At 47.1% G+C, this 27,620-nt stretch overlaps 1 protein-coding gene across 3 annotated transcripts in view; it reads right to left on the bottom strand.

The window, feature by feature from the left end:
* The window catches only part of RNF111 (ring finger protein 111), a 370,041-nt gene that overhangs the window by 77,928 nt on the left and 264,493 nt on the right, over positions 1-27,620 (bottom strand). For all 3 annotated transcript variants that reach the window (XM_086959381.1, XM_086959382.1, XM_086959383.1), the window contains exons 9-10: positions 21,001-21,126; positions 2,674-2,800 (exon numbers count right to left, since the gene is read on the bottom strand). In XM_086959381.1, coding sequence (XP_086815507.1) covers positions 2,674-2,800; positions 21,001-21,126 — 253 coding nt within the window. The remainder of the gene's footprint in view (positions 1-2,673; positions 2,801-21,000; positions 21,127-27,620) is intronic.

The raw sequence follows: 27,620 nt of genomic DNA, 5'->3' as shown, positions 1-27,620 counted from the left end.
TATGAATGCACAAGAACTAAAATTTAACAGGCTGTTGGGTTATCCCATGGCAAATATACATTATCAGAATGTCTAGAATTCCAGCAAATTAGTAGCCAGCCGATACTTACCAGTAAACATCAAAGCCTTAAAATTGCCCAAGTTATTACAACAACAACTAAAATCCAACCCACAAGATCCACTGTTGGACACATGTTCAACAAGTACCCTTTAACTACAGACACAAATTACCTACACAATTTTTTTGCAACGCTGCAACTACCCAAGAGGCCATGGTCATATTTACCCCACATGCGCACGTTGCTTGGAAAAGAAAAATGCGGTCAGATGAACGTCTATTTCATGAATATGAATTGGTTCCTGAGCTAATCGCTTATTGGGATCAAATCGTTGCAATGTTACAAGCCATGGTCAACACTTCTCTTCACTGGATCCTTAACTGGCAATACTGGGAGCCACACCAAGATCCCAGACGAATGAAGGCAATTTACCAGCATGCCCTTACTACTTGCCAAGATGCGGGTGCCAATGTTCAGGATGAGTGGTTCTGTCCCCAAAACCAGAAACTAGATTCAGGAAATGGTTTACTGCAAAACTCATGCAGACATTTATGCAGAGCGAATTAATCCCAAATCGATACTAATAGACTTTTGAGGCCCACTTCAATCTTACATATTGACACAAAAATCAACAACCCACCTGGTGAAGTCTACATCGCACATCACTGTTCTAATAGCAATGTTTCTATCTATGCCCTTATAAAACTGTACTGTTGATATTGTGCTGTTCATATTTTGCTGCTGAACCGTCAATTTCCTTTAATGTCACTATTTGCCACTAATTTTACATTGTCAATTGTTGTCATGAATTATACTGTACCTCGGTAATCATCAAAAAAATGTTTTAATTAAAAATCCTAACTTTTGCCTGTCATTACATCTTTTTTTCCTGTTCTTTTGAGATTGTTTCAAGCGTTTTCTAAAGTTCCTATTGCTATGACTTTCGTATCAACTCTAAGTAGTGATCATTTCTGGATACTGGAAGCATGTGAACTGATCGCTTCAAGCCAGTTTGAACAAGTACCTGGCTTTGATGGAGAAGTGTGGCTCAATGGTTAGAGCGGCAGACCCTGATGAAGAGGTCTGGCCCGGGACCAGGGCTCGGCGGGTCTTGGGCTCAAAATTCCACGGACCTGATAATTCTCGCCTCGGTGCCTGTTCCAATCATGGAGTCCCACTCTGCAACTCTGGGCAATAGCTTGCTTAATCTCCACAACGGCCCCCACAACGCTAAGGATGCCTGGCCTCCACCTTGGGGGTGTCCAGGAGAGGACACCTAACAGGGAAAGCCAGGATGGGTTCCACAGCGGTATGCGTACAAGCGCCTTGAGACCCATGAAGGTGAGTAGTGCGCTGTACAAGTATCAATTTACATTTTTTTTGATGGGGAGTCTTTTTAAGATTATGTTGATTGGCGTGATAGAATCTGGGCTTCTGCTGCCACAAACAAGTGTGGTATGGGCAGTTTTTAAAAGAACCAATTGGATTCTGTGAATGCTGGTCAGCAGAGTGTTACTATAATCCATTGTCAAAAAGGCATAGTGATTGGTCTGAAGTCATCCGTTGGTATAAGTGCCTTGATTCTTTATGGTAGCCAAAGTGGTAATTGGCTTATTTTCCGAGTAATCTGAATCAAGATGGTATGTACGTTTTCAAGATAGAATTTGGTGACAGTCTTTTTCCACCCCTGATGATAGGAATGGCAGTGGAGGTGTTTTATGATACAATGGTTAGGTCGAATTGTAGGATAACATTAGTTCTTTGATATCTCCATGGGATAACTATATTGTTCTTTTTTTTTGGTCTTGGGTCTTTATTATTTCGAGGGATAGGCCCTGGTTGGTGCATAGACAGGTAAGAGGACGTGCAGCAGTGAAGTTGAGATTTGATATTATTTTCAAGGGAATACAATGTGTTCCCCAGCGTCTAAGAGTGGTAATAACAGTGTTTGTTTCTAGGAATAGGTTTTCTCAACTAGAGAAAACATGTTGTAGTCCATGTGTGGGAACTTTGAAAGAAACCTGAAGGTCAGAGTAATTTGGCCGGCATTTCGGAAGTCCAAATAATGTGCATTAGTATCTTTAAAGTAACATATGCATTATGACGTGCTCAAAAATAACAAAATAAATAATGCAGCAATGCTATCAAAACCATTTTTTGTTAAGACTCTTATGACATGGAAAAAATATGTTCCAGAAAACATGCCCTATTTATCCACTTGCATCACTACAGTAAAAAACACTGTGCAATACCCTTCTGGCATCCCCGATTTGAAATCTTTATACAAGTTACTTCATTGAAGTCAATCCCACTAGCAAATTATTTTATGGCCAGTTTTGCGAAGACAAACCTGGGCAGCAGTAAATTAGTATATAGCCTAAAGTTGGGAGGTAGTGTGGGGGTAAATAAACACATTTTGTTCCACCCACAAATGCTAGCAGCAAATAGCTGTACATATGGCCAGCCACGTTAGTGGCTTCTCTTCAATTTATTAGGTTTCCTTTACAGTTAACTATCTACTGCAATGTATGACAACAATTTCCTTTTTTGATTAGTAAATAATAATGAAATACTAACTACTGTTGTCTAAGACTTTTGTAAATAATCCTCTTACCATTAAAGGAAGTGCTCCTATTTGCAGATGGTGAAGTCGAGGTGCCGGGTGGTGGTAGTGGGCCAAGTGAGGATGCAATGGTGGAGGATAAGAAGCTGTGGTCACTCCGGTTTCAAGTCCCATTTCCCTATAAAAAAGAAAATGTAAAATGTTGACCCAGTGCAAGACAAAATAGCTGAATGTGAAAATATACATAGCAATGCTGCTCACTATGTGCATCAAGAATTACAATAGAGATCAAGCCAACTGCTGTATCTGTCGCGTAGATTAACACATCTTTTTGTTCTGGACTTATCCTCAAGTCATAAAAGATTTTGCTTGTACGCACAGCTCTAAAGGAAAAAAATGTCCCACACCTCATGGCAAGAGAAGGGTAATTAACACTAAACTTAATTTAACAAGTGTTCATTTACAAATATGTTTGCACTGTGTGGTGAATCTGCTCAAATTTTGGCAGAGACTTGAAAGGATTAATTTTCAATTGGGATGTCAAGTTTTGTGTCAGTTAATTGGTGGGGAAAACATTAAATGGGGAAGGAGGGAAGGCGGGGAGGAGTTCTATTTTCAATTGCTGATAACACGGACAGGCATTTAACAAGTAATGCTTGGTGCAGGTATTTTGGGTTTTCCGAAGATCCAATCGCGATGGATAGTGTTTGGTGGAGACAAGGGGAATGAGGGCGTCAAAAACATTTCTGATTTACAAATAACTTTGGCACTGCTTAATGGACCTACACAAAGATTTAGCCTTCTCTTGATATTTTTAAGTTTGTGGGCGAAGTCGAGGGTGGGCTTGGCACTTATGAAAGGGGTGAAATCAAAAATGTGTTCCTAGCGATTAACATTGGTACTGTGACAAATGTGCATACAATTTGGCAGGTACTTGGAAGGATTGTTTTTCTCTCTGGTATGTTAACTTTTGTGTTTGAAATAGAGGGGAGAAGGTAGATCGCTAGATCTAAGGGCACCAATTACCACTCAAGGGAGTGGAAGGTCCAGTCTCAGTGTGTGCCCGTGGCAATGGTTGCAACAAGGGGGGTACTGGACTGTTCCTGAGCGTGACTAGAGGGAAGATTGGTTGGCGTGACCAAAGGTGTGGATTTAACACCCAAGGGCATCCATTTTGTTGGATGGATTGGCCTCACACACCCCGAAGGATGTCATGCTTCATCATCGGCGGTTGCTCCTCGTCGGGGAGGCGGTGCAATCCCCGACGGGCTCACCTCAAAGAGGGGCTCTTTGGCGGAGCTCGGCTGCGCACACCCAAAGCAGACGAAAAACTCATGAAGTTCATTGAAAGAAAAAAACAAATCACAATTAAAAGTAGGTTTAATTCAGTGAACATAAAACTAAAATCCCTGAAAATTTCCAGCTATGGTGTACAAAGCATACTATAACTCATACCACGCACATTACAACCCCAAGCCAATGACCTGTTAAAAAAAAAAAAGAAGAAAAAAAAGAACTAAACATGGTGGGGGTGCGATTTACTGTGTGGACTGATGAATTTCAGAGCGTCTTGCATTTGTGTTCACTGAATCATAACGGACCTTTAAACCATACAGTGAGCTTTAAGCTGGGGATGAAGTTGATCGCTTCTGCACCCTCTCCTTGCCAGCCTATCTGTGATGTCAGCATGCCGTGAGGTACGCTGATTTGAAAAAAACTACCAGAGCACAAAGAATGAGCAGGTGCTTCTGGCACGGATCAAGTACTCTGGAGGCCTTCCCACGGTTGAGGGAGGCGTTGCTGAAAGAGGGAAGCTTCCCCTTTCAAGTGATGTCTTCCTCAAACAAATTCATGCTTGTGAAACACAGAAGGGTCGTGCCCCAAGAGTAGGACTCAACTAGACGGACAAGTTACTTACCTTCAGTAACTCCTTATTTGGTAGAGACATGACCAAAAGCCCCAGATTCCTTACCTTTGAACTTCCAGTCATCTGGTTGGATCAGGAAGATTTTTCATAGCAGTACCCCTGCACACCGGTAAGTGGTGTATGTTGACGTCGGTATCGTGCTCGTCGTTGTGCCGTTCACATAGTCAATAAATCGCCACTCCGGCGCGCTGACGTCAGTACTTTTCACGACTTTCCACGCCAAAAGCGCGGAGGCATGAAGTGACTGGCCATGCTGTGTTAAAAAGCGAATAGCTAGGGCCCTGAGACGGACAACCCTGACACTTGACACCCAATTCTGCAGAGCGGAGAGGATGGGTGAGTCGGTAAGGAATCTGCGGATAGATCATGTCTCTACCAGATAAGGTGATACTGAAGGTAAGTGACTTGCTCATCTGATAGAGACATATAGCTGCAGATTCCTTACATGTGAACAGATACCCAAGCAATAGCATCCCCAGAGAAGGGACTGCGGAAAGGTTCAGACCAGAAAATCCTGTAAAACAGAGCGACCATAGAGGCCCTCTCTTCGAACCTGGGAATCCAGGCAGTAGTGCCTAGTAAACATGTGCAGAGATGCCCGGGTGGCAGCTTGGCATATATCCGGAACTGGGACACCACATTGGAGAGCCGTGGTTTCTGCTTTAGCCCTGGTGGAGTGGGCCCGAAGCCCATCAGAAGTTCCTTTTTCGCTAAGGCGTAACACATTTTAATACAGGGATAACCCATCGGGATATAGTTCTCTTCTGGGCAGCACGTCCTCGCTTTGCACCCACGTACCCTATAAAGAGTTGGTCATCCACCCTGAACTCTTTTGGTTCGATCAAGGTAGAACGATAATGCTCTTTTTGGGTTCAGACGGTGGAGATGTTCCTCTTCGTTGGAAGGATGCGGAGGCACATAGAAGGTGGGCAGGGTAACCGACTGTCCCAGATGGAAGGGCGTTACCAACTTAGGAAAAAAAGATGCTCTAGTTCGGTGTACTACCTTATCCGGAAAGGTTGTCAGGTAAGGAGGTTTTGAGGATAGCGCCTGTAGTTCGCTTACTCTCCTGGGCAGAGGTTATTGCCACAGGGCCGGCTCCAGGCTCATGGTGGCCCTGTGCAGGGAGCACAGGGCCAACTGTGCTCCCTGCACAACACTCATTCTGTATCAATTTCATGCGGTGGCGTGAAACTAAGCAATAACCTGTCTCCTAACATTTTTACTGTCCGTGCAAATTGAGAAATAAAATCCAAAGAGTATCTGGGATGCAGTGATAGGTGTTGAATAACAAGAGCGTTCAACACGTGAGGGGGGGGGGGGGGATTGCTGGACCTCCTCCTTCTTCTAGGACATTGCAGACAGCCCCCTAAGAGCGCCCTAACTAAATACAACGAACACGCACGCCTCTTACGTCACATTCTTAATAATGGGGCACCGTGTTTACACCAATGCCTCCAGATCAACGTGGTTAACGGAAACTTTCAGCTGATGTAGCGTGTTTAGAAATGAGCTTCAGCAGCCCAGTTTTTGTCATAATGTACAATACTATAAACTTATAAGACATACCCCATCATGCGGTCTTAAAATTCGGTAAAGCCCGATTACTCCGAAAAAAGTCTTAAACTGGAGTTTAAGAGGACTGCTCATTCCACACTCAATGACCACATTTAAAAACGTATGTTCACAAGATATTTATTTGGCATCAAAATGAAGCACTCCCGTTAAAAAAACTTAAACCACTGGTACAGATGTTGTACTCCCGACAGACACAACAGTAAATAATAAAAAGAATCAGCTGCCCTCGCGTTTTAACCCCAGAGGTAAATAGCTCGTTGCGCACAGAGATAGATAACACACATTTGTTTAACAAACAAAAAACAAAATGTCAAGACACGCAAATTCCATCAAAGAGACCAGAGAGGAGCGCTTACAGACGTGCACCTTTTCTGGTGCCAGTGGGCACGGAAAGCGGTTAGAAGCGTGCAACTTACCCGGCATAGCGGTTGTTGTAGTGCGAGGAGTGCACCGGCGGCCAGGTGTTGAATGCAAAGAGTGCACACAGGGCAAGGGCCGGTGCCGCACCGCTGGGCACATTCTTGATCCAGCCCATAGTGTGAACTGTGAACCCCCAGATACAGCACCGAGTGAACTTCTGCCAGGGAGTGTGAGCCGACGGAGTTTCACGCAACAAGGTGAAGTTTTGTGTGTGCTGCAGATTGCTTACAGGCGGAACGCGGTGTTTCAGCCTAGAAGGTCCCAGGCTGCCTCTTAAGTAACACCCCGGCGCCCCTGCTGCCCAATCAGGAGGTCGGTGGTGCGGAGCCAGAGAGGAGGCCAGGGAAGTGAAAGGGGGGTGGGAATGGGGGGGTGACAGGGCTTGCGGAAGTGACAGTAAAAACTGAAACTAAAAGCTGCCGGGGTCGGAGACCGCCAAATCCTGCCAGGGGCCGCCAGTGCCACGAATATGTGTATGATTCGATCCTCGTCGTGGCGGCCCCTAGGGTTTGGCGGCCCTGTGCAGGTGCACACTTTGCACATGCCTTGGGCCGGCCCTGATTGCCACCAAAAGAGCTGTCTTGATGATCAGCAACCGCAGAGGACAGTTATGCAGCTGTTCAAACGGTACACACATCAAAATGATGAGCACCAAATTAAGGTCCCACTGTGGCATGGTGAAGGGGGAAACAAATGGGTTAGCCCCTTCATAAATCTCTCCACTATAGGAGATTTGAATAAAGATGGCTGATCAAGCATCCAAAGAAAAGGAGAGGCCGAAAGTAGCTTTTTAAAGCGCCCAGAGAGCCCTGCTGGGTCAAAGAAAGTATGAAGAGAAGGACTTCAGATAAGGGAGCAGATAACGGGTCAATAGATCGGTCTGTACAATATTTACAAAACTTGTTCCATCTGCAGGCGTATACTGAACTTTGTAGAGGGACGCCTGGCTGTCAAAATTACCTCGCAGACTTCAGGAGGAAGGTCAAAAGCGGTCAACTGTCGCCGCTCAATCTACACGCAAGGAGGCAAAGAGTGGACACGTTCGGGTGGAGCACCCGTCACTGCTGCTGCAACAGAAGATTCTAACGAAGAGGCAGCTTCACCAGAGGATCAATGCCCATCTTATAAGCTCGGGATATCAACCTCTCCATGCCCAGTACGGAGCCACAAGAATAAGCTGTGCCTGGTCGCTCCTGATCTTCTTGAGCACTCTGGGCAGAAGTACAATGGGCGGATAAGCGTATAGGAGGCTGAGCTCCACTCGCAATGACGAGCATCGCCGAGCGAGAGCCTCCTTGGAAACTTCAACACGCAGAACAGCTGACATTGTGCGTCTCTTCGGAGGCGAACAGATATAACCAAGGCTCTCCCGACTGCTGAAAGAGACCTTGTACCACCTGAGGATGGAAATGCCATTAGTGATCCGTAAGGCACCTTCGGCTGAGCTCGTCTGCCTTGGCATTCAGAGAACCAGCCAAGTGTTGAATCACCAGGGAAATGCCCTAATGTTCCAGCCAAGTCCAGAGTTGCAGGGCACCTTGACAAATGGTCTACGATCCCACTCCAACCTGTTTATTGCAGTATCACATGCTGGTAGGGTTGTCTGTGAACACTTACACAAGCCTTCCCTTTATTGACAGCAAAAAAGGGTTTTAGTGCCAGTCGGATAGCCCGAGCTCCAGTAAGTTCACATGGAGCTTGGCTTCCGCCAGAGACCAGAGTCCTCTGATCTCCACCTCTCCCAGATGGCCACCCCAGCCCAGAAGGGACATGTCTGTCACTACTGTGAGATCTGGGTGGGGAAGGGAGAGGGGTCTGCCGTTAAACCATTCGTCAGCCACCACTGCACATCTTGCACAGTGCCCTCTGAAATGTGAACCAGGTTAGTGAGATTTCCTCAATGCTGTGCCCATTAGAACTTCTGGTCCCACTGCAGAGCCCGCATGTGCCACCGTACATGGGTCACCAACAGGATGCAGGAAGCCATGAGGTCCAACAGCCTCCAAATCAATCTCATCGAAATCCAGGATAAAGGCTGAAACATCATGATCATAGCCTAAATATCCTGGACACGCTGTTCGGGAGACTAGGCCCGAAATTGCACCATGCTCAGCACCGCACCAATGAAGGGAACCGACTGAGTGGGAGTCAGGTGGTACTTCGGTATGTTGATAATGAACCTCAGCGAATGCGAGGGGGTTGGCCAGGGTCTGCAGGTGGGAGAAGACCGCCTTCAACAACCAGTTGTCTCGATAGGGGAAGACTGAAAACCCAGAACTCCAAATAAGAGCTGCGACCACCACCATCACCTTTGTGAACACCCGAGGGGCACTCAAGGGGCCAAAGGGGAGCACCACAAACTGAAAGTGCTCATGGCCCACCTTGAACCGCAGGTAGCACCGATGAGCAAGCAGGATGGGGATATGGAAGTAGGCATCCTGCAAGTCTGGGGCTACCGTCCAGTCTCCTGGATCCGAGGCAGACAGGACATGAGCAACATTGAAAATCTTGAATTTCTCCTTTTTTAGGAAGTAATTGAGGGGTCAGAGATCTAGAATAGGAGGAAGGCCTCAGTCCTTCTTCGGGACCAGAAAGTAGCGGGAATAGCACCCACTGCCTACTTTGGGCCCAGGAATCCACTGTTTAGCTGCCTTTGCCCAGAGAGTTGAAACTTTCTTGTGGAGCAAGGCAAGGCGATCCTCCATCAGCCGATCGTACACTGGAGGCATGGATAGAACGGCGGTCTCTAAGGGAAGGGAATAGCCCCTTTAGAATATTTGCAACACCAACCTATCCGATGCAATGTTTTGCCAGTGGTGGAGATGATGGCGTATTCTGCCACTGACTGAGCAAGAATGATCCTGGGGACCGGACTAGTAAAGTTTTGTGGCAAAGGAAGGGATGGTGGTCTGGCTAGACTTCTGGTTTCCTGACCCACGAGGCTGGAGTGAACCGCGTCCATGGCACCGCAGAGGTTGCTGAACTTGTAGTGCTCTCTGGCCAGGGTAGGGTTTGCGTGGCTGATACGCTCTTCCATAGTCACGAAAGGAGCAAAAATTGGATGAGGCCCTGGGGCTGGTAGTGAGACCCAAAGACTTGCCCGTGGCCCGCGAGTCTTTAAAGCGTTCAAGGGCAGCATCCGCCTCGTCTCCGAAGAGATGGGTGCCATCGAAGGACATGTCCATGAGGCTGGCCTGGACATGCCCCGAAAAAACAGATGTTCTTACCCAGGGGTGGTGACGCACCGCCATAGTTGTGGAAATCACTCTGCCTAGCGAATCCGTCGAGTCCAAGCCACATCGGACTGTGAACGTAGCTGCGTCCTTCCGTCTGATATAGGTATGGAGAGTAAAGCCCGGTCGTACTCCAACCTCTAGGCAGCACCTGCGCTACAATACCCCATATAGAATGGGAGTATCAGTCCAAGAGGCATACAGTGTTTACCAAACGCAGCGCTAGGCTGTCGGAAGAGAAAGGAAAATGCTACTTACCCAGTTTGCATCTTTTCTTGGCATGTAGAGCTGTAGATTCACATGCTTTGCATAAGTCTGCCATCTAGTGTTGGGTCCGGATGTTTGCACTTTGTTTTTGCTCGAAGAAGTCTTTTCCAGTCACAAGGTAGGTGAGTCCTCCTATCGGTGATAGTGCGCATGGGCATCAACTCCATTGTTAGATTGTTTTCCACGTAGAGGGCGAGGATGGAGTTATTAAGAGTAGAATAGAGATGTCCATGTGTATGTATGTAAGTAAGGTATGACTGAAACGGGTATAGGTACTCAAGGAGGCAGGCGGGCGCGTGTGAATCTACAGCTCTACATGCCAAGAACAGATGCATACTGGGTAAGTAGCATTTTCCGTTCAAGGCATGTGAGCTGTAGATCACATGCTTTGCATAGACTACATAGCGGTAATCTCCCAAAGCGGTGGCTAATCTGTAGCTGTTGCAGTGTTTTGAAAGTGTGTACGAAGAACTGTCTGGCCTACATTAGCTTGTTGTCTTGCTAACACATCTACACAATATTGTTTTGTGAATGTGTGCGCTGTAGACCATGTTGCAGCTCTGCAGATGTCAGCTATGGGAATGTTTAATAGGAAAGCCATAGAAGCCCCCAGTTTGCGAGTGGAATGCGCTTTAGGGGGAACTGGTAAAGTCCTTTTTGCTTTTGCATAACATGTCTGAATACATTTGACTATCCACCCTGCAATACCGGATTTAGAAATGGGATCGCCTTTGTGAGGTGGGGCAAAAGCAACAAAGATTTGTTTAGGTCTATGAAAAGATTTTGTCCCTTCTATGTAATAGAGTAATGCTCGTTTAACATCTAATGTGTGTAGAGCACGTTCTGCCACAGAATCTGGTTGAGGAAAGAACACATGCATCTCAACAGATTGGTTGATGTGGAAGGCAGAAACGACTTTGGGTAGAAATTTAGGGTTAGTACGAAGAGCCACTTTGTTACGGTTTTCTTGAAAAAATGTTTCTTCTGCGGTTAGTGCCTGAAGCTCACCCTCTCTCCTCAGCGATGTGATAGCAACTTTCAAAGTGAGAAATTGCAGTTCACATTTAAACAATGGCTCAAAGGCAGGACCCATTAGTCTGGTAAAAACTATATTAAGCATCCACACTGGGGCAGGTGGAAATCTTAGGAGAATAACTATTTTGAGTCCTTCCATAAAGGCCTATTGCCTCCTTGCTGAGCAGTTCCTGTGCTTCTAGTAGCAAGTCGAAGGTTCCTTTGCTGAGTGCACCTTGTTGTTTGGTCTCTTGTTTGGAGGTTGTTTTTCTAGCTCTATATAGTAGCCGTATTGTATGATGTTTAGTATCCATTTGTCCTTTGTGACCTTCTTCCATTCCTGGAGGAAGTCCCTTGTTCTGCCTCCTACTGGTGTTATATGTTCGAGGAACAGTTTGTTTAGCAAAATCAGGTTTTGGTTTTGTCTTATGGTTTGATGCCCCCTTAGAGGTATTGCTAGGGTGGGCGTTTGCCTTACGGCAAAGTCACTTGAAGATGTGTTGTTGCCCTCCTCTCCGTGCCTGTCCTCGTTCGTTTGAGCGCCCTCGAAAGGACTGGCCTCGTGACTGGTACTGCCAGTTCTGCTGCTGCACGCCCTGGCCGTTTCCTTAATAACCATGTTGGAAGGTTTGGTGCGAGGTACTAGGTTGGCTGCCTCCCCTACCTGCTTGCCTTTTTGAGGGTCTACCCCTTCTCATCCCTCTGAACTGCAGTGCTCCCCTGGATCTTGCTGTCTCATTGTCCTTGTTGGGATCAATTAACTTCTCGTCAACTGGAGTTCCAAAAATTTGCTCTCTGTTGAAGGGTGTGTTCAGGATGTTGTTCGGAGTTTGTCCGGCCTTTGTGGGCACATTGGCCCTTTTTCTAGCCGTTGCTGTTATTATTGAATCAGCTGGCACTGATCCCTGAATGTATGCAGGGTCCTTTGAGGAGCACTTGTACTTCTTTTCTGTCCTCTGGACACTGATTTACATACAGCTGGCTCCCTGAAGGCCTCCCTGCCTTCGTCCAGTACACTAGGGAGCATGGGCATGTACTGACTCCTTGTTTGTTAGGTAGCAGAGTTTCCAGGAGAAAACACGCCTTGGGCTTCTCCTCCTCCAACTCCACTCCATATGTCTTTACAGCCTTTTTAACCACCATGTTATAAACCCCTATACCGTTCGGCTGAGAAGGCCTCAAATGGTATGTGTCTACTCCTTCCAGTATTTCGGCGTCGAGGTAATGCCACTCAAAGATTTACGCCTCCGAGGACGTTGAGTCCTGGTAGGTTTGCTGGTCCTCCTCGCCTTCACCCTCTAAGTAATACAGGACCTCTTCCTCCTGTTCCTCGACCGGTTCAGGTATTTTCGGCGGCTCAGGATCTTCGTCGCCCCCTTCGACCTCGGCAGGATGGTGTACTGGCTCATCCTTTCGTCGAAGTCCTTTTTTCATTGCAGGATGCTTGCCATTTGGGCCTTGAGCCTCCTTTTCTTCCTCTCCAGCTCGGCAGCTTGTTCGGCGTCGAGAGTGAGTGCTTCGCTTCAAGGTCGTCAAAGTCGTTGTTGACCCTTCTTTTCTCGGCGTCGAGGTGTACTTTTAGAGGGCAGCCTTCGACAACCTTGATTTTTCCTGGGTTTTCGCCGTTGGGAGTCCTTTTTTAAGGATCCGCTGGGCTGCTTGTCCTTGGGTGCTGTTGCTTTCGCAGAGTGTTCCGAAGGCAATGCTCCCTTCGAGGACTTTGCTTCACTCTTACGAGTGTCGGTCGAGTGTCTGGGGGTCGGCGACTCTTACTTCCTGCAACGTTTTCTTTTGTACTTCAACGACTGTGCAGTCCTCCGGTCCTTCGGCGATGTTGTACTCTTCCCCTTCTTCCCCACTGGAGAGGCCCAAGTCTCGGAGCGATGGAGGTGGCCCCTGCCCCTTCATGGTGTAGGTCACCCTTCTCTGCCTCTCTCTTACTCTGAGGGTCTTGGGTGTGAACGCCAAGCATGCGTTGCAGTCCCCACTGTTGTAGTCGAGCGGCAGGCAGAGGCTGCAGACTGATTGCTGGCCCGTCTGGGTGTATTTTTGGTGGCAGTTATCGCAAAACTTAAAAGGTGTTTTGTCCATCCCCGCGCTCAAGGAGCCCCATGTGTGCACATAATCCGTTGAATGTCGAGATCTCCGGTGAAAACCTTCTCCTTCATTGTCCCAGTTACCTGACCTGTAGTCGGGTGTGTTGAATCTATGATTTTCGTCAATTTTCTGCTATTTTCGTCGATTCTCTCTCCAAATCTCTGGAACTCTTCTGTAACGATCCAGACCCAACGGCGAAAAAAAATAATCTTATTATGGCGACCAAAGGTGGGAGCTTCGGGAGGAAGCATGTCAATGTCACAAAGGACATCAAATGGTGTTATGTCGACACCCACCGGGCGAAGAAAGACAACAATTCCGGACCCAACCTCTAAATGGCGGAATAATGCACAGTAAAGTGAATCCAGAAAGATTCACGCTTCAAAACTGACCATCCACATTGAAGGGGCTGTAGAGATGCTTTCCAGGACATTGCTGGTGAATGTGGACTGTCACTGATTTGCCAAGTACCACAGGTGCTCAGATACAGTCTCATACAGTTTACTACTTTTAATACTAGGCCATAGGCTGGTGTCCGATTGGCTGAAGTTTAAGTCAGACCCAGACTGAAGATTCTAGTTTTTAGTGGAAACTTGTGGCATTAATGAAATATGAGCCTCAGAAGCTAGATACTTATGAATGGCAGTAGATTCACTTCAGCACCATACAAGACATTTAAATACCTGGTATAGAGACGTTGGAGGATTAACTATCCTTCTATTAACACTACCACATGTCCAGCAATACTGTGAACTGCACCTCAAGACTATTGTGAAATTACTTTTGCAAGTCTGCACATCAAAATGTGGTTGGAACTCATGTTGCAGTCTGTGCAGAGGGCTGGTTTAGACCTACCAGACTTTTCAATGGACACACAACTGCTGTGTTATCAACCAAATTAGCTCCCTAGACAAGCCCTTGGAGCCACAAAGAAACTAATGTATAGGGCCAGAATTATAGCAGTAGGTATGTTATAGTGTGGGGTCCCCCAGGGGTCCTCTCTCAGTCCCACACTTTTCAAGGTTTATGTCAGCGCTTTGGCTCCTCGTCATAAGGCCATTTGGATTTGGCCTCACCTCCTATGCGGATGATACTCAAATTGTGGTATCTCTGACACCTGGCAAAGAGGCAGGTGTTGAAGGACGGTTCCACGACTGTATGCTATCAGTGGGCAGTTGGATGGCAGAGAATTGCCTCAAGCTTAACTCTGGTAAAACCGAGGTAATATTGTTCAGCAATAACGCAAATATTTGGACACCCAATTGGTGGCCGGACACGCTGAGTACTCTTCCTATCCCCACCAAAAAGGTTATAAACCTGGGCGTTATTCTGGACGAAAGACTTACCTTCGAGCCCCAAGTAAATGCGGTGGCATCAAAAACTATGTTTGTTATTAGAATGCTTAGGAAAATATTGCCATTTTTGCCCCTGGAAAGTAAGCAAACAGTGGTCACGGCTCTTGTAATGGCAAGACTGGACTACTGCAAAGGGCTCTATTTAAACGTTCAGCAAAGATCCCTGAATAAACTGCAGACGTTGCAGAATGCAGCAGCCAGACTACTCACAGGAACGTCGAGGTTTTCCTCAGTATCTAAAGACATTAAGAAACTGCATTGGCTCCCAGTTAAGAGTCAAGTACGTTTCAAGGCTTTATGCCTGGTTTTTAAAGCTCTCAAAGGCACAGGACCGGATTATCTAAAAGGCAGACTCCATGGTATACTCCTTAAAGAACATTGCTGTCAAAAGTGCTGCGTATAAAGAAAGCCCGATGGGGGCGCAAACGTTTTGTTCACTGTGCAGAAAAAGCCAGGAACGATCTGCCATTTCATTTAAGAAACACTATGGATCTTCTGTCCTTTCAAAAAGGGCTAAAAACTTGGCTCTTTTCACAATGAGCTGGTTCTTATAGTTTTGTTGTTTCTGCCAGCAGTTCCAGAGGATCTAGTTAGCGCAAGGACACCTCCGGGTAATTTATGTGCTTTATAAATATCATTATCATATTAATTTGAGTAATACCTCTGCTTCATTGTACACTGGCTACCAGATGTAAGTATGCGTAAATAAGTTTTAGTAAGACCTGTAAGACCTGTGAACCCCTAAGGTTTTAGAGGGCAAACAAAATGACCAGCCTCCATAGAATATTATTTTCCAAAGTACTGACGTTAAACGTAGTGCCTGATGATTTAATTCTATATACGAGCCGATCTGCAGAGCCAAAGGATGCTCTTGAGAACACTACAAGATATGGCGAGCTTGGTGGGAGTATTCCAGTCTACTGGATTCACAGAGAAACCTCTGATGGTGGCAGGAAGATTGACAATGGGGGGAGAGGAGTCCAAAAAAACTTATAAAAATATTTGAGACATCTTTCTAACCCCCAGAATATGATAGCACCATCACGTTCTAATAAGCATCTAAGTTATATTAAATTCTGTTCTCAATACAACTTATGTCACTGACTGTATATTCAGTTAGATGCAAGTTACGTATTGAATACTTCAGTATCTAAGTTTAAAACCCTTATCAATACACATCACAGACTTAGCCTTAACTGCTGAACATCACTACTCTTGAAGAACCTGGAATCCAAATGCAGTAACTTAGATTACCAATCGGCTGTGCTGGAGCAACAGCGGCACTGTGCTACTGGTCATGAACAGCAGTAACCAGCACAGATTTTCATAGCAGCCACTGGCAGTCCTGGATCCCAAGAAAAGGATACAGGATAGGCACTGTTGTTTACCAATGATGAAGCACTGTGCACTCTAACTGGATTATCCAGTTATTCACCTTCGACATACGACTTTCCACAAATAGCAAAGTGGAGGCTTACTCTAGATATTGGTAGTGGGCGATATTTCCAGATTCAGTATGAAACAATAAATAACACACAAACTCAATGTCCAGTAAAATAGGGTAATTTCAATTAGAATACACACAACAATAAAGTTGAAGTTAACATATCATTTTACAACCCTTCTGAGTGAACAGTTTATTTTACTACTTTAGGAATTTTTTATATTACTTGAACCAGTTACCAGGAGTGGTGAAATATTTTACAAACAAAATTTACCCTGGGTAGCAAGCACGTATCAAACATGAGATGCTACACAGAACAATAATTGTTTGGAGTTTCGATTGAAAACAGATTACAGTACCTCTGTACCCGAACATTACTAGATAGCACGCTATGGACTTTATAGCATGCAAATTTGTATGAAATAGGGCATATTAATTATCAAACTTGTTTTGGCCAATTGTGTCACCCAGTACTAGAAATTACAACTATAACAAGTAAGTGGGAAAACTAAGGACCTAAACGAAATCTTCTCAAATTGTATTACATTTGTAGCTATAGACATTATGTTAAGCTCAGCACAGAGGTAAATAGCAAGTGTCTGTTTCTTTTCAACAGAACTTTCTCAGCACAAATGAGGCAAACCCAGCTATTAAGACATTAGTGTGGGAAGTTTGCTGATCTCTACATCTAGACATTTTTGAGAAAGTTAGATTCTGGGGATATGAATTTTTGTAACTCTTAAAGAGTATAAGCATGCCAAAAAGCAACTTTTTTGGGTACCACCTTGCATGGAACAAGGTAATGTGGGGAGGCAAAACCTTCTTTGGTAAAAAGGACAAACTCACAAAGTATGAGTAAGGTTATAAAAACACAGCACTGCACTTTTTTCCCCACAAAGGTATTGTGGTGATGCTGAAATAATGGATATAGCCTTAGCGTAGAGTGCTGTCAATAAAAACCTTACCTTCCTTATGAAGCTGTACTTGGGCCAGTAAAAATGTCGGAGAAAAAAAAACCAAAAGCTGCTAATGAGGTCCTAATGCGAGTATGCCATCCTACATTGAGGGTGGTTTTCCTATTCAATAACAGTCCAACATAAATGCAGAGTTGAAATCCTCACACTACGTGAAAATCTATACCATTGTGTCATTTTCTGTTTTTATGCTTGCTCTGTATTCCTGACATAGTAAGCTCCAATTTTCCAGACCAATGTGGATGTTCCAGGTTTTCTTTGAACTAACCCATTAGAGTGGCCAAAGTGTATTCCTGATGTGTACAATGCTACTTACTCTAGAGATCACAAAAATCCCTTTCAGAAGACTGCTCTACCTTCCTGAAAATCCACATATCCTTTCTCCCTTTTTACCTACCAGTTCCCTTACTGCAAAAGCCTGTACAAGCGATCTCTTCTTTTATTAGGTGGGTTTATAATTTTATCCTGGCACCCCAACTGGATTGCCCTGATTTTCGACTAGGGCTTTCCAAATACTACCTCTTGTTTGAGGAAGCTATATTTATCTAGACTCAGGGAAGCTCTGCGGCATCAGCACAGCTGGGCATCGGACTTAAAGCAGAACTCAGTCCGTTGCCATTATCTTCACTCTTTAACCACATCGCTGCTGTGGTTATTTTTCCCCTCTGCTGGAAATTGCCATTTTGCTGGTGTCATGACGAGCTCAGCTCGTCATCAGCACAGCTCCACTGTGCCTCATGACGAGCTGAGCTCGTCATGAGCATGGAAGGGGTTAAGCAAGCATAGCAATCTCGAGGAAGCAGAGCTGAAGTGATCTGGCCCAGAAGAAAATCTAACGATTACTTTGTGTATGGAAAGGAGCAGTCGCCTAATAATGAGGTTAGCAGTTAGACCTTCTAACTGAAGTGGATGTTGAGATAGCATCAAAGAAGCAGTAAGTCATTCATGAGCCCCAACGATCTTCAAATCCATCTGTCCACAACCAAACTGAAGGAATCAACTTTGCACGTGGTACAATGATCTAAAGGAGAAGCTTTATGACCGTGGTTTTGTCAGCCTATTTCACTCATCCATACTGTACTACTCTCTTGCTGTAGGAAGCTGGCCTTTTCTATACTATTCCAAAAGTAGTTATAGTATGCACAGGGTCCAGGGAGTTCCCAAAGTTATGGAAGAGGTATAAGGAGATTTAACCGTACTCTCAATGTCATGGTCGCTGGGCTGAGCAGTTAGGCTTATCAGAGGCTAGTGTTAAGAATTTGTTGTACACACTCAGACGAGAAATTATGTCACACACTCAAAGACTGAATCCAGACCAATTGATTGTGTAAAGAGTTGTTACTTTGTTATTTTCATCACTAGAGCCAAGAATCAGTTAGTGTAGGTAAGTTACACAATTTGTTACTGGCAATACTTTTCAAGAATGCAGCATGGTTTTGTAAATGCAGTAAATACAGTTTTAAGAAAGCTTTCTGCAAATGTCAATCAGTTATAGTTTTTTAGATTTTGCAAAGAAGAAGATAGGTAATGTTATGTTTCAGTTCAATGTATTCCTATGGAGGAAAACAGGTAAGTACTCGGTTTTGCAGTTCAGTCTCAAGCTGGTAGCACTAACACAGGGCAGGGGTTAGGTAGGTAAAAATAGTGCATCCCAATCAAAGGAGAGATTGGGGCCCAATGTAGTGCTATGGAAACCAGGGGGTACTTGGAAGAGCACCGGTCACAGGTAGGCACCTGTGGTTTGTGGATCAGGGCTCAGGGATCAAAGATAGGCACTAAGGAGGCCACAAGTAGGCACCAAAAACTTACCCCCAGTGCCACACGGGTGGCAGGGTCCAGAGAAGGCTTTGGGCTCCCAATACAAACCAATGGAATTGGGAAGAAACACTGCAAGCTTAGACCAGGAGGCTGGATGAGGGCGACCAATGGTGGGCAGGTAAGTTGGATAGCTGGGGGAGACCAGGGCACCGTCAGCTGGGCTCCCCAAAGTCGGGGTGGAGGATGCAGTGGTGCCCTTTGGTGTCAGTTTTTTTAGTTGTGTCCTGTCACTGGACTCTTCGAATAGAGGGTGCAGGCGTGGAGGAGTCTTGGGGAGTTGAGCCACCAGTGCAGACGAGTTCAGAATTGCCAGGGAGACGTTTCAGGGTAAGTGGTTCACTCGGGCGTAGGGTGGTGCAGTGTCATGGATCCGCCTGGATCGAGAGGCTGGGGGTTGGTTATTTTGGTGGACAAATCCGGTCTCCATGGGAGACAGGAGTCTTTGTTGAAGACCGCACAGGTCCTCCAGGGTACTTGAGGTTGCTGGCTGCAGGCCACGCCGGTTTCTGGAAGCAGGATCGCTCGAGGAGGAGCCAGGCCTTAGGGCTGGAGACAAGTCAGCTGTCGTCATTGTCTCCACTGCGCACAGCTCTTCTTCTTGGGTCGTTGTATCTGAAGAGGCAGGTTTCAGGGATGTCCCCAAAATACTAGATTTAGGGGCGTTACAAAGGTGTGCAGGTCGGGACCAATGGGCCCCTTCCCTGTGGTGTCATACCCCACGCCCTCCCTCCAATATGCCACCCCTCAGTGGCAGGGGGGCATATGCCTTTCCCTGATTGGGCGAGTCCCCTCATCTTCAAGATGGAAGGGACTGAGATGCGTGCTTCACTTTGCCTCCCCCACTTGCGGGGGTCGGGTTGGCAATGGAGGGCACACCTCCCTTCCTGGCTAGGTATTCCCACTGATTCCTCCTGCCCAAAGTGGCGGGCACAACCGGTGGGGGCCAGTTGCTGATAGTAGCAAAAGGCTTGGGGGAAGCCAAAAAAAGGCCTTAGAAGCTTCCACTTTGTGTACCCTGCCCATCCTGAAGGCGTGACACTTCTGCCCAGGATGGGCTTTGTTTCATTGGTCCAGAAACCTCTTTGGTGGTGGCAGATGGTTGGCAGCCAGTCAGGAACCACCCTAGGACTGGTCGTTTTTTCAGGGGGCATCTATAAGGATGTCCTCCGAGTGCATTATACATTAAATCCCACACTTGTATCAGTGTGGGTTTAATGTGCTGAAAGATTTGGTACCAAACTTCCCAGATTTCAGTGGAGCCATTCTGGGGCTGTGGAGTTCGCAATGATAAACTCCCAACCCTTATACTCAAAATGGCTTCACTGCACGTACAATGTCTGTGAATGGCGCAGACACTTTAGGGGCATATTGCTCATGCAGCTATGCCCTCACCGATAGTGTGGTGCACCCTGCCTTTAGAGTTAGAAGGCCTGCTAGAGAGGTGACTTACCCATGCCACAGGCAGTGTTGGAGGGCATGGCACCCAGGAATGGGAGCCATGTCGACTCTTCAGTTTAGTCTGCACCAAAACACGCAGCTTGCAATAGCAGTGTGTGGGTGCTCAGGTGAAGGGTGTCCGAGGGTGACATAATACATGCTGCAGCCCTGAGATGCCCTCTCTGGTCACAAGGCCCTTCCTACCAAGGGTACCTCTTACAAGGGACTTACAGGTGGCCTAGAGGTGAGCCCATTGTGGGGACAAAGGTACAGTTTTGGGAAAGAACACAGGCCCTGAGAACCTGATTGGCAGGGAGCTAGGGGCCACTCAGTCAAGTTGGCATCAGGTATCTGGAAAAAGTTAGGAGTTAACAATGCAGAAGGGGGCACTTTCCTACAATTGCTTTTTTGGGAACTTGCACTACAACTAGTCCACAGAATTTTCATTGTAGACCTTAAGTTAGTCTTATATTAGAAGATGGTGGTTGCACTGATCTCAGACAAACATATTTATCTTCGTACCTTTACAGTTCCAGAAATATGGTTTAAATGCACCACTGGAGCTTGCCTTAAATCTCAATTGCTGATAAGAGCCACAATTAGAGGCCTATGAACTTGCTGGTACCCCTAGGTGACACAGAATATTTCAATTGTGCGGCAGCTTTCAGTAATCTACACATGCTGCTGTAAATCATGAGACTTTCTTTGTAACGCTGGTCGATAGACTTCACGTGTGTGAACAGCAGTCCACACATTAAGTCGCCACACAACTGAATAATTAAATAAATAAATAGACTGATATGTCATTACGTACCAGGCAGCTCTCTCTGCAGCTTGTCGAGCGTGTGAGGACATGGTCTGAGGCACCTGAATGTGGTGACCATGTCCATAGTTGGGGTGCATTCGATGAGGATGCGGGGGTGGGCGTTCATGAGCACGTCTGGAAAGAACGCATTATTAGTGTCCAATCAGAGAAGAGAAAGCATACATCCATACCGAAAGAACAATGTAAACTGAGGAAAAGAACAATTTATTCAACAACAGTTTGGGGGAGTGAAAAGCCGTGTAGTGTGGGGGCGGCAAACACCGTTTCCTTACTCACGCCCTCCTGTGCTTCCAACTCTAGCAGCCATTTTCCCTGATCTCTAACTACTTCACCTCTACTGACAGTGTGGAACAGGGCACATCCTCCATTTCACTCGAACACATTTATGCACCTTTACTCAGTTCGGAATGCATTCAGTCCATAAGAAACACCACAACTGCTACCCACAGACGAGGGCTCCAGAGACTAACAGATTGGGAGCACCCGTACATTACTCTCAGATAAACCCTTTCTGTTCAGACCTACTCTTGGGAGATAGATAACAATAATGCCCATGGCATGGAGGTAAATTGGTCCATTTGACCTTTTCATATAGTAGAAAAGGAGGGCATGCTGGTGTAAGCCTAGAGTCCTGCATCTCTGTAGATCATAATAGTGGAAATGCTATACGCCATAGCACACAACCCTAAACAGGAATGCTACATAATACTTGATGTTATTCTCAGTTATTTGCCGTGGCCCACAACTAACTCCCAGGAGCTGTAGAGAAGTTTACAAACACTCTGGTATTGGGTTTAGTTGCCTGGGAAATATCTCAAACATGTGGTGCTGGTCACTGACAAGGTGGTATACATGGTGTAGCTGAGATCAGAATATCAGAACTAGAACACTGGACAATTGTGCGAGGAGGAGGATGGAAGCAATTGACTGAAACAGCACACTGCACAGCTGAAAATCACACATGAGAATCAACAACCTGACACATTCAAGAGAGAACACTTTACATGGTGTACACAAAGAACCCCCCACCTTTAAAACAGTCTGAGTAATGTCATTCCCACGCTGAATTAAATTCGCCTATTTATGAAGTTACATTGATTATTGATCATAGATAGTTCCACTCCGTTATTTGCATGAAATATGATTGTTCCATAACCAAAAATTCATATACATTAAAACAACAAAAATACTGAAAACCCCCAACCAACGTGAGCAAACTGAAACTAAGCACATTTTTAAATTGACAAAGTAACATATTACACATTACTATTACACATATTTGGACATATCATTGTGCATAGAAAGATATGAAATATTTAAATTATTAGCAAACAGGCCAGATCCATGCATGCATTCATTGGTCATTAATTGTATGCATTTTCATAAATCTGATATATATTGGGTCTGTAGGGGAAGGCCTGTATTTCCTTTAATGCGTTGTGCGAGTATCCTGAATTTTACTGGGTCTTTAAATGTGTCCTTTGAGACATGTGAGACCGATCCAATCATTGGATGGCATAGCACTGTGGTTCAGTGGGCAACAGTGTTTCTACTAATTAGTCAGTTACTTCCTCTGTTGTGTGCATAGGAAGTTAGCGGTACTCTGCAGCCCTTTGGATGAAACTATAACGTGTCAACTGGTGGTGATGCTTTTGCTGGGATTGGTGCTTCAATAACATTACCAGGCAGTACCATGTCAATCATCCCATGGGTCTGGGCTATGGTGGGTATCCCCATGTTTAAATTTAAATGTGGGTCATCTGTGTCACAATCTTGTTGAGGTGCATCCCCTCCTCCGTTTTCTATGTTGAGGAGTGTGATCTTGTTTCTGGGGATCCTGGCTGACTGAATATCAGGATGCTTTTGGCATTATGTTCAGTTGCAACTCGCTTTGGTGGAGGCTATGGAACTTCAATGTCTTGCACCTGCCGTTTTGAAGAGTCTCTTTGCTTCTTTTGCGCATATATGGGCAGTCCTTCAACACATTTCCCTCTTCTTCAATTGGTACTTGTGTTTTGCGCTCTCCTAGCACTGGTGGTAAGGCCATGGAGTCTTTATTTTGAGCGGAACAGAATCATGTTTTTTCTTCGGTATGAAGTCTTACCATGTTCCTTCTCTTTTCTCGATGCCAATGCTTTTTTGTAGTCTGAGTGGCTCGAGGCCAGAGTGCTCTTTCAGATTCAATAGCTTGTCTGATGTCAAAGTCAGTTTGATTTTCTTCGGTGATGAAGCATCAGACAATTCTGCTACGGTGCCTGTGTTGTGTCGGTGCCATTCCTATGTTCCACTAATAGCTCCAGGAGCATCTTTAATATAAAGAACAGCTTTACCAACCCTGAATGCTCCAAGAATGCAATTGTCCCGTCCCAAGATATTTGCGAGAACCTTGCTAAATTCTTTAAAGAAAAAATTGAGAAAATAATTGAGGATTTGGAGGTTTCTCCTGAATCTGATCATTCTCTCGACACAAGACCTGGGTCTTCAGTGGACGGGTCGGTTGTGCCAGCCGGGGCACCAAAGGAACTATTACTTGAATTCCCACTCTTTACGCAAGAGGCATTTAGTGGGCTAGCCAGAGGGATTTCCTCTGGGTCTTCTTTGGACCCTGGGCGACACAAAATTTGGAAAGAATATGATGAACTATTTCCTTCACTCCGCCTAATATGCAATCAATCTCTCGCTACTGGTATCGTTCCAGCCCAGTGGAAATGGGCGGTGATATCTCCTTTGCTGAAAAAGCCCTCCCTAGACCCGGACTGTTCTAAAAATTACAGACCCATTTCCCTGCTGCCTTTTCCAGCCAAGATTGTTGAGCGCCTGGTTAGCACCACCCTCTCCAAACATCTGGAACATCATCAATTACTAGATGATGATCAATTTGGTTTCCGGCAACTTCACGGGACCGAAACAGCCTTGGTCACCGCTATGGATGAGCTTCAGAGGCAGCGTTTCTGATCCTGCTGGATATATCTGCAGCCTTTGATACGGTCAACCACAAGATCTTGTTGAACCGGTTATCTGAGGCTGGGGTGAGAGGTAGTGCTTCGATGTGGTTTCGATCATTTCTGCAGGATAGGCAGCAGGCGGTGTCTTTGCCCCCCTTTCAATCGGCCTTCACTCAGGTACCTCACGGGGTCCCTCAGGGCTCAGCAATTAGTCCCATACTTTTTAATCTGTATCTCAGACCTTTGATCTCACTTATTAAATCGTATAACATCAGGATCGTAAATTATGCTGATGACACACAGATGATCCTCTCCTTTGAGGGTGAGGATTCAACATCTGTGGAGGTCTTCCACAACAGTCAGCGTGATACGTTACAATGGTTAAAGGATAACTACCTCCAGTTTAATGCTGGGAAGACGGAGGTGCTCTTTAGCACCGGGAATAAGATCCCCCGCCCATTTCCAGATAACTTTTGGCCTCCGGAAACAGGGACCAAAGTACTGCCTGTGGACTCAGTCCGTAATTTAGGGGTTATGCTAGATCAAAGGCTCAGTATGGAGACCCATGTAAAAAAAGACTACTGCCTGCTGCTTTGCCATCTTACGATCCCTGATGAAAGTCTTGCCACTTTTACCATATCAAGCTCGTGCTCAAGTGGTAAGGTGTACAATCCTCAGCAGGTTGGACTATTGCAATGCCCTTTTGCTGGGGTACCCTGAGTTTTTGTTGGATAGGCTCCAAAGGGTCCAATCAGCGGCTGCCAGGTTGGCTCTGGGGCTTCCTAGAAGAGCACATGGGTTGTCCACCCTTGTGAAACTGCATTGGCTACCTATCAATCAATCATAACACTTGTATAGCGCACTACTCACCCGGCAGGGTCTCAAGGCGCTTGGGGAAGGGGTCCGCTATTGCTCGAACAGCCAGGTCTTGAGTTGTCTACTTAAGGCGAGATGGTCCTGGGTCAGCCGAAGATGGATGGGGAGGGAGTTCCAGGTCTTGGCCGCCAGGTAGGAGAAGGATCTGCCACCGGCGGTGGCTCTTCGGATGCGTGGTACGGCGGCGAGGGCGAGGCTTGTAGAACGTAGCTGGCGGGTGGGCGTGTAGAAGGTCAGGCGGTCGTTGAGGTACTTGGGGCCCAGGTCGTGGAGAGATTTGTGTGCGTGTGTGAGGAGCCTGAACGTGATCCTCTTGTTGACGGGGAGCCAGTGCAGGTCCTTCAGGTGGCCGGAGATGTGGCTGCGTCGGGGGATGTCCAGGATGAGTCGGGCGGAGGCGTTCTGGATGCGTTGGAGTCTTTTCTGTAGCTTGGCTGTGGTTCCGGTGTAGAGGGTGTTTCCATAGTCGAGTCGGCTGGTGACGAGTGCCTGGGTGACCGTCTTCCTGGTTTCGGTCGGGATCCATCGGAAGATCTTGCGGAGCATGCGTAGGGTGTTGAAGCATGATGAGTAGATGGCGTGGACTTGTCTGGTCATCGAGAGGGAGGAGTCCAGGATGAAGCCCAGGTTGCGTGCGTGGTCTGTTGGCTTGGGAGTGGCGCCCAGGGCGGGGGGCCACCAGGAGTCGTCCCAGGCGGAGGGCGATGGTCCCAGGACGAGGACTTCCGTCTTGTCCGAGTTTAGTTTCAGGCGGTTGTTCTTCATCCACTCGGCGACGTCTTTCAGCCCTTCGTGTAGGCTCGTTCTAGCGGTGGCGGGGTCTCTGGTGAGGGAGAGGATCAATTGGGTGTCGTCGGCGTAGGAGATGTTGAGGTTGTGCTGGCGTGCGATGGCTGCCAGAGGTCTCATGTAGATGTTGAAGAGGGTGGGGCTGAGTGATGATCCCTGCGGTATGCCGCAGATGACTTCGGTGGCCTCGGAGCGAAACGGGGGGAGGCGGACTCTCTGTGTCTTTCCGGTTAGGAACGAGATGATCCACTCCAGCGCCTTCTCTTGGATACCGATGTTGCTGAGGCGTCGAACTAGGGTGCGGTGGCAGACAGTGTCGAACGCTGCAGAGAGGTCCAGGAGGATGAGGGCCGCTGTTTCCCCGTTGTCGAGCAGGGTTCTGATGTCGTCGGTGGCTGCGATGAGGGCCGTCTCGGTGCTGTAGTTGGCTTGGAAGCCAGACTGCGAGGGGTCGAGGGATCCGTTAGTCTCGAGGAAGGCTGCAAGCTGTCTGTTGACGGTCTTCTCGATGACTTTGGCAGGAAAAGGGAGGAGCGAGATGGGGCGGAAGTTCTTGAGGTCGGTGGGGTCAGCTGTTGGTTTCTTCAGTAGGGCTTTGAGCTCGGCGTGCTTCCAGCTCTCCGGGAAGGTGGCGGTGTCGAAGGAGGCATTGGTGACGCCCCGGAGTTGGGGTGCGATGATGGAGTCGGCCTTGTTGAAGACGTGGTGGGGGCAGGGGTCAGTCGGAGATCCGGAGTGGATGGTGTTCATCGTGCGGGCTGTGTCTTCGGTGGTCACCGCGGTCCAGGTGCGGAGGGTGGCGGTGGGGGGCGTTGGTTCGACGGTTGGGTGCGTCGATGGTGCGCCAAAGCTGTTGTGGATGTCGGCGATCTTGCGGTGGAAGAACGAGGCGAGAGAGTCGCAGAGATCTTGTGAAGGAGTGATGTCGTTGTTGCCGGTGCTGGGGTTGGAGAACTCCTTGACGATGCTGAAGAGTTCCTTGCTGTCGTGGGCGTTGTTGTCCAGTCATTCCTTCAGTGATTTCTTCTTGGTAGTGCGGATGAGCTGGTGGTGCTTGCGGGTGGCGTGTTTGAGGGTGGTCATGTTGTCTGTGGTCTGGTCGAGGAGCCAGGTTTTCTCGAGGGTACGGCAGTCTTTCTTGGAGTCCTTGAGTTCGTCGGTGAACCAGGAGGCTTTCTTGCTTCTGGGTCTGCTGGTAGGGTTCTTTAGTGGCGCGAGGTCGTTGGCGCAGTTGGTCAGCCACTTCGTGAGGTTGCGTGCTGCTTCGTTGGGGTCCGTTGTGCTGGCGGGTGGGTTCTGACTGAGGGAGGTGGTGAGCTGCTCGGTGGTGATCTTGCGCCAGCTCCTACGAGGTACCTGAAGCTGGTGGTGGTGGGTCGTGGTTCTTCTGAAGCTGAAGTGGACGCAGCTGTGGTCGGTCCAGTGAAGTCCGGTGGTGTGGCTGAATGTGATGTGCTTGCTGGATGAGAAGACTGGATCAAGCGTGTGGCCGGCGTAGTGGGTGGGGGTGTTGACCAGTTGCTTGAGTCCGAGGTTCGCGAGGTTGTCCAGCAGGGCGGAGGTGTTGTGGTCCTTGTTGTTCTCCAGGTGGAAGTTGAGGTCCCCTAGGAGGATGTAGTCAGCGGAGCGGAGGGCGTGCGGGCTGATGAAGTCTGTGATGTCTTCGCTGAATTGTGTACGTGGTCCTGGGGGTCTGTAGACGAGGGTCCCTCTGAGAGTCGTCTTTGGGTCGGTGTGTATCTGGAAGTGGAGGTGCTCGGCGGCGGCAAAGGTGTCGGAGTCGGTTGTGATGCGGATGGTGTTCTTGTGTACGATGGCGATGCCTCCTCCGATCTGGTTGACCTATGAGGCAGAGGATACAATTTAAGGCACTCTGCCTAGTCTTTAGGGCTCTCCATGGAACCGGCCCTGCCTCCCTGCAATCGAAATTTGCTTGGTACTCTCCAACTAGGCAGCTTCGATCTTCTACGGCCATGTTGGTGAAGGTACCTAGATTCA

This window comes from Lissotriton vulgaris, chromosome 2_2, assembly GCF_964263255.1.
Source record: "Lissotriton vulgaris chromosome 2_2, aLisVul1.2, whole genome shotgun sequence".
In the NCBI taxonomy this organism is placed as follows: Eukaryota; Metazoa; Chordata; class Amphibia; order Caudata; family Salamandridae; genus Lissotriton; species Lissotriton vulgaris.
Note: the sequence above shows the minus strand (reverse complement) of the source record. Positions and strands in the feature narration are given on the sequence as shown.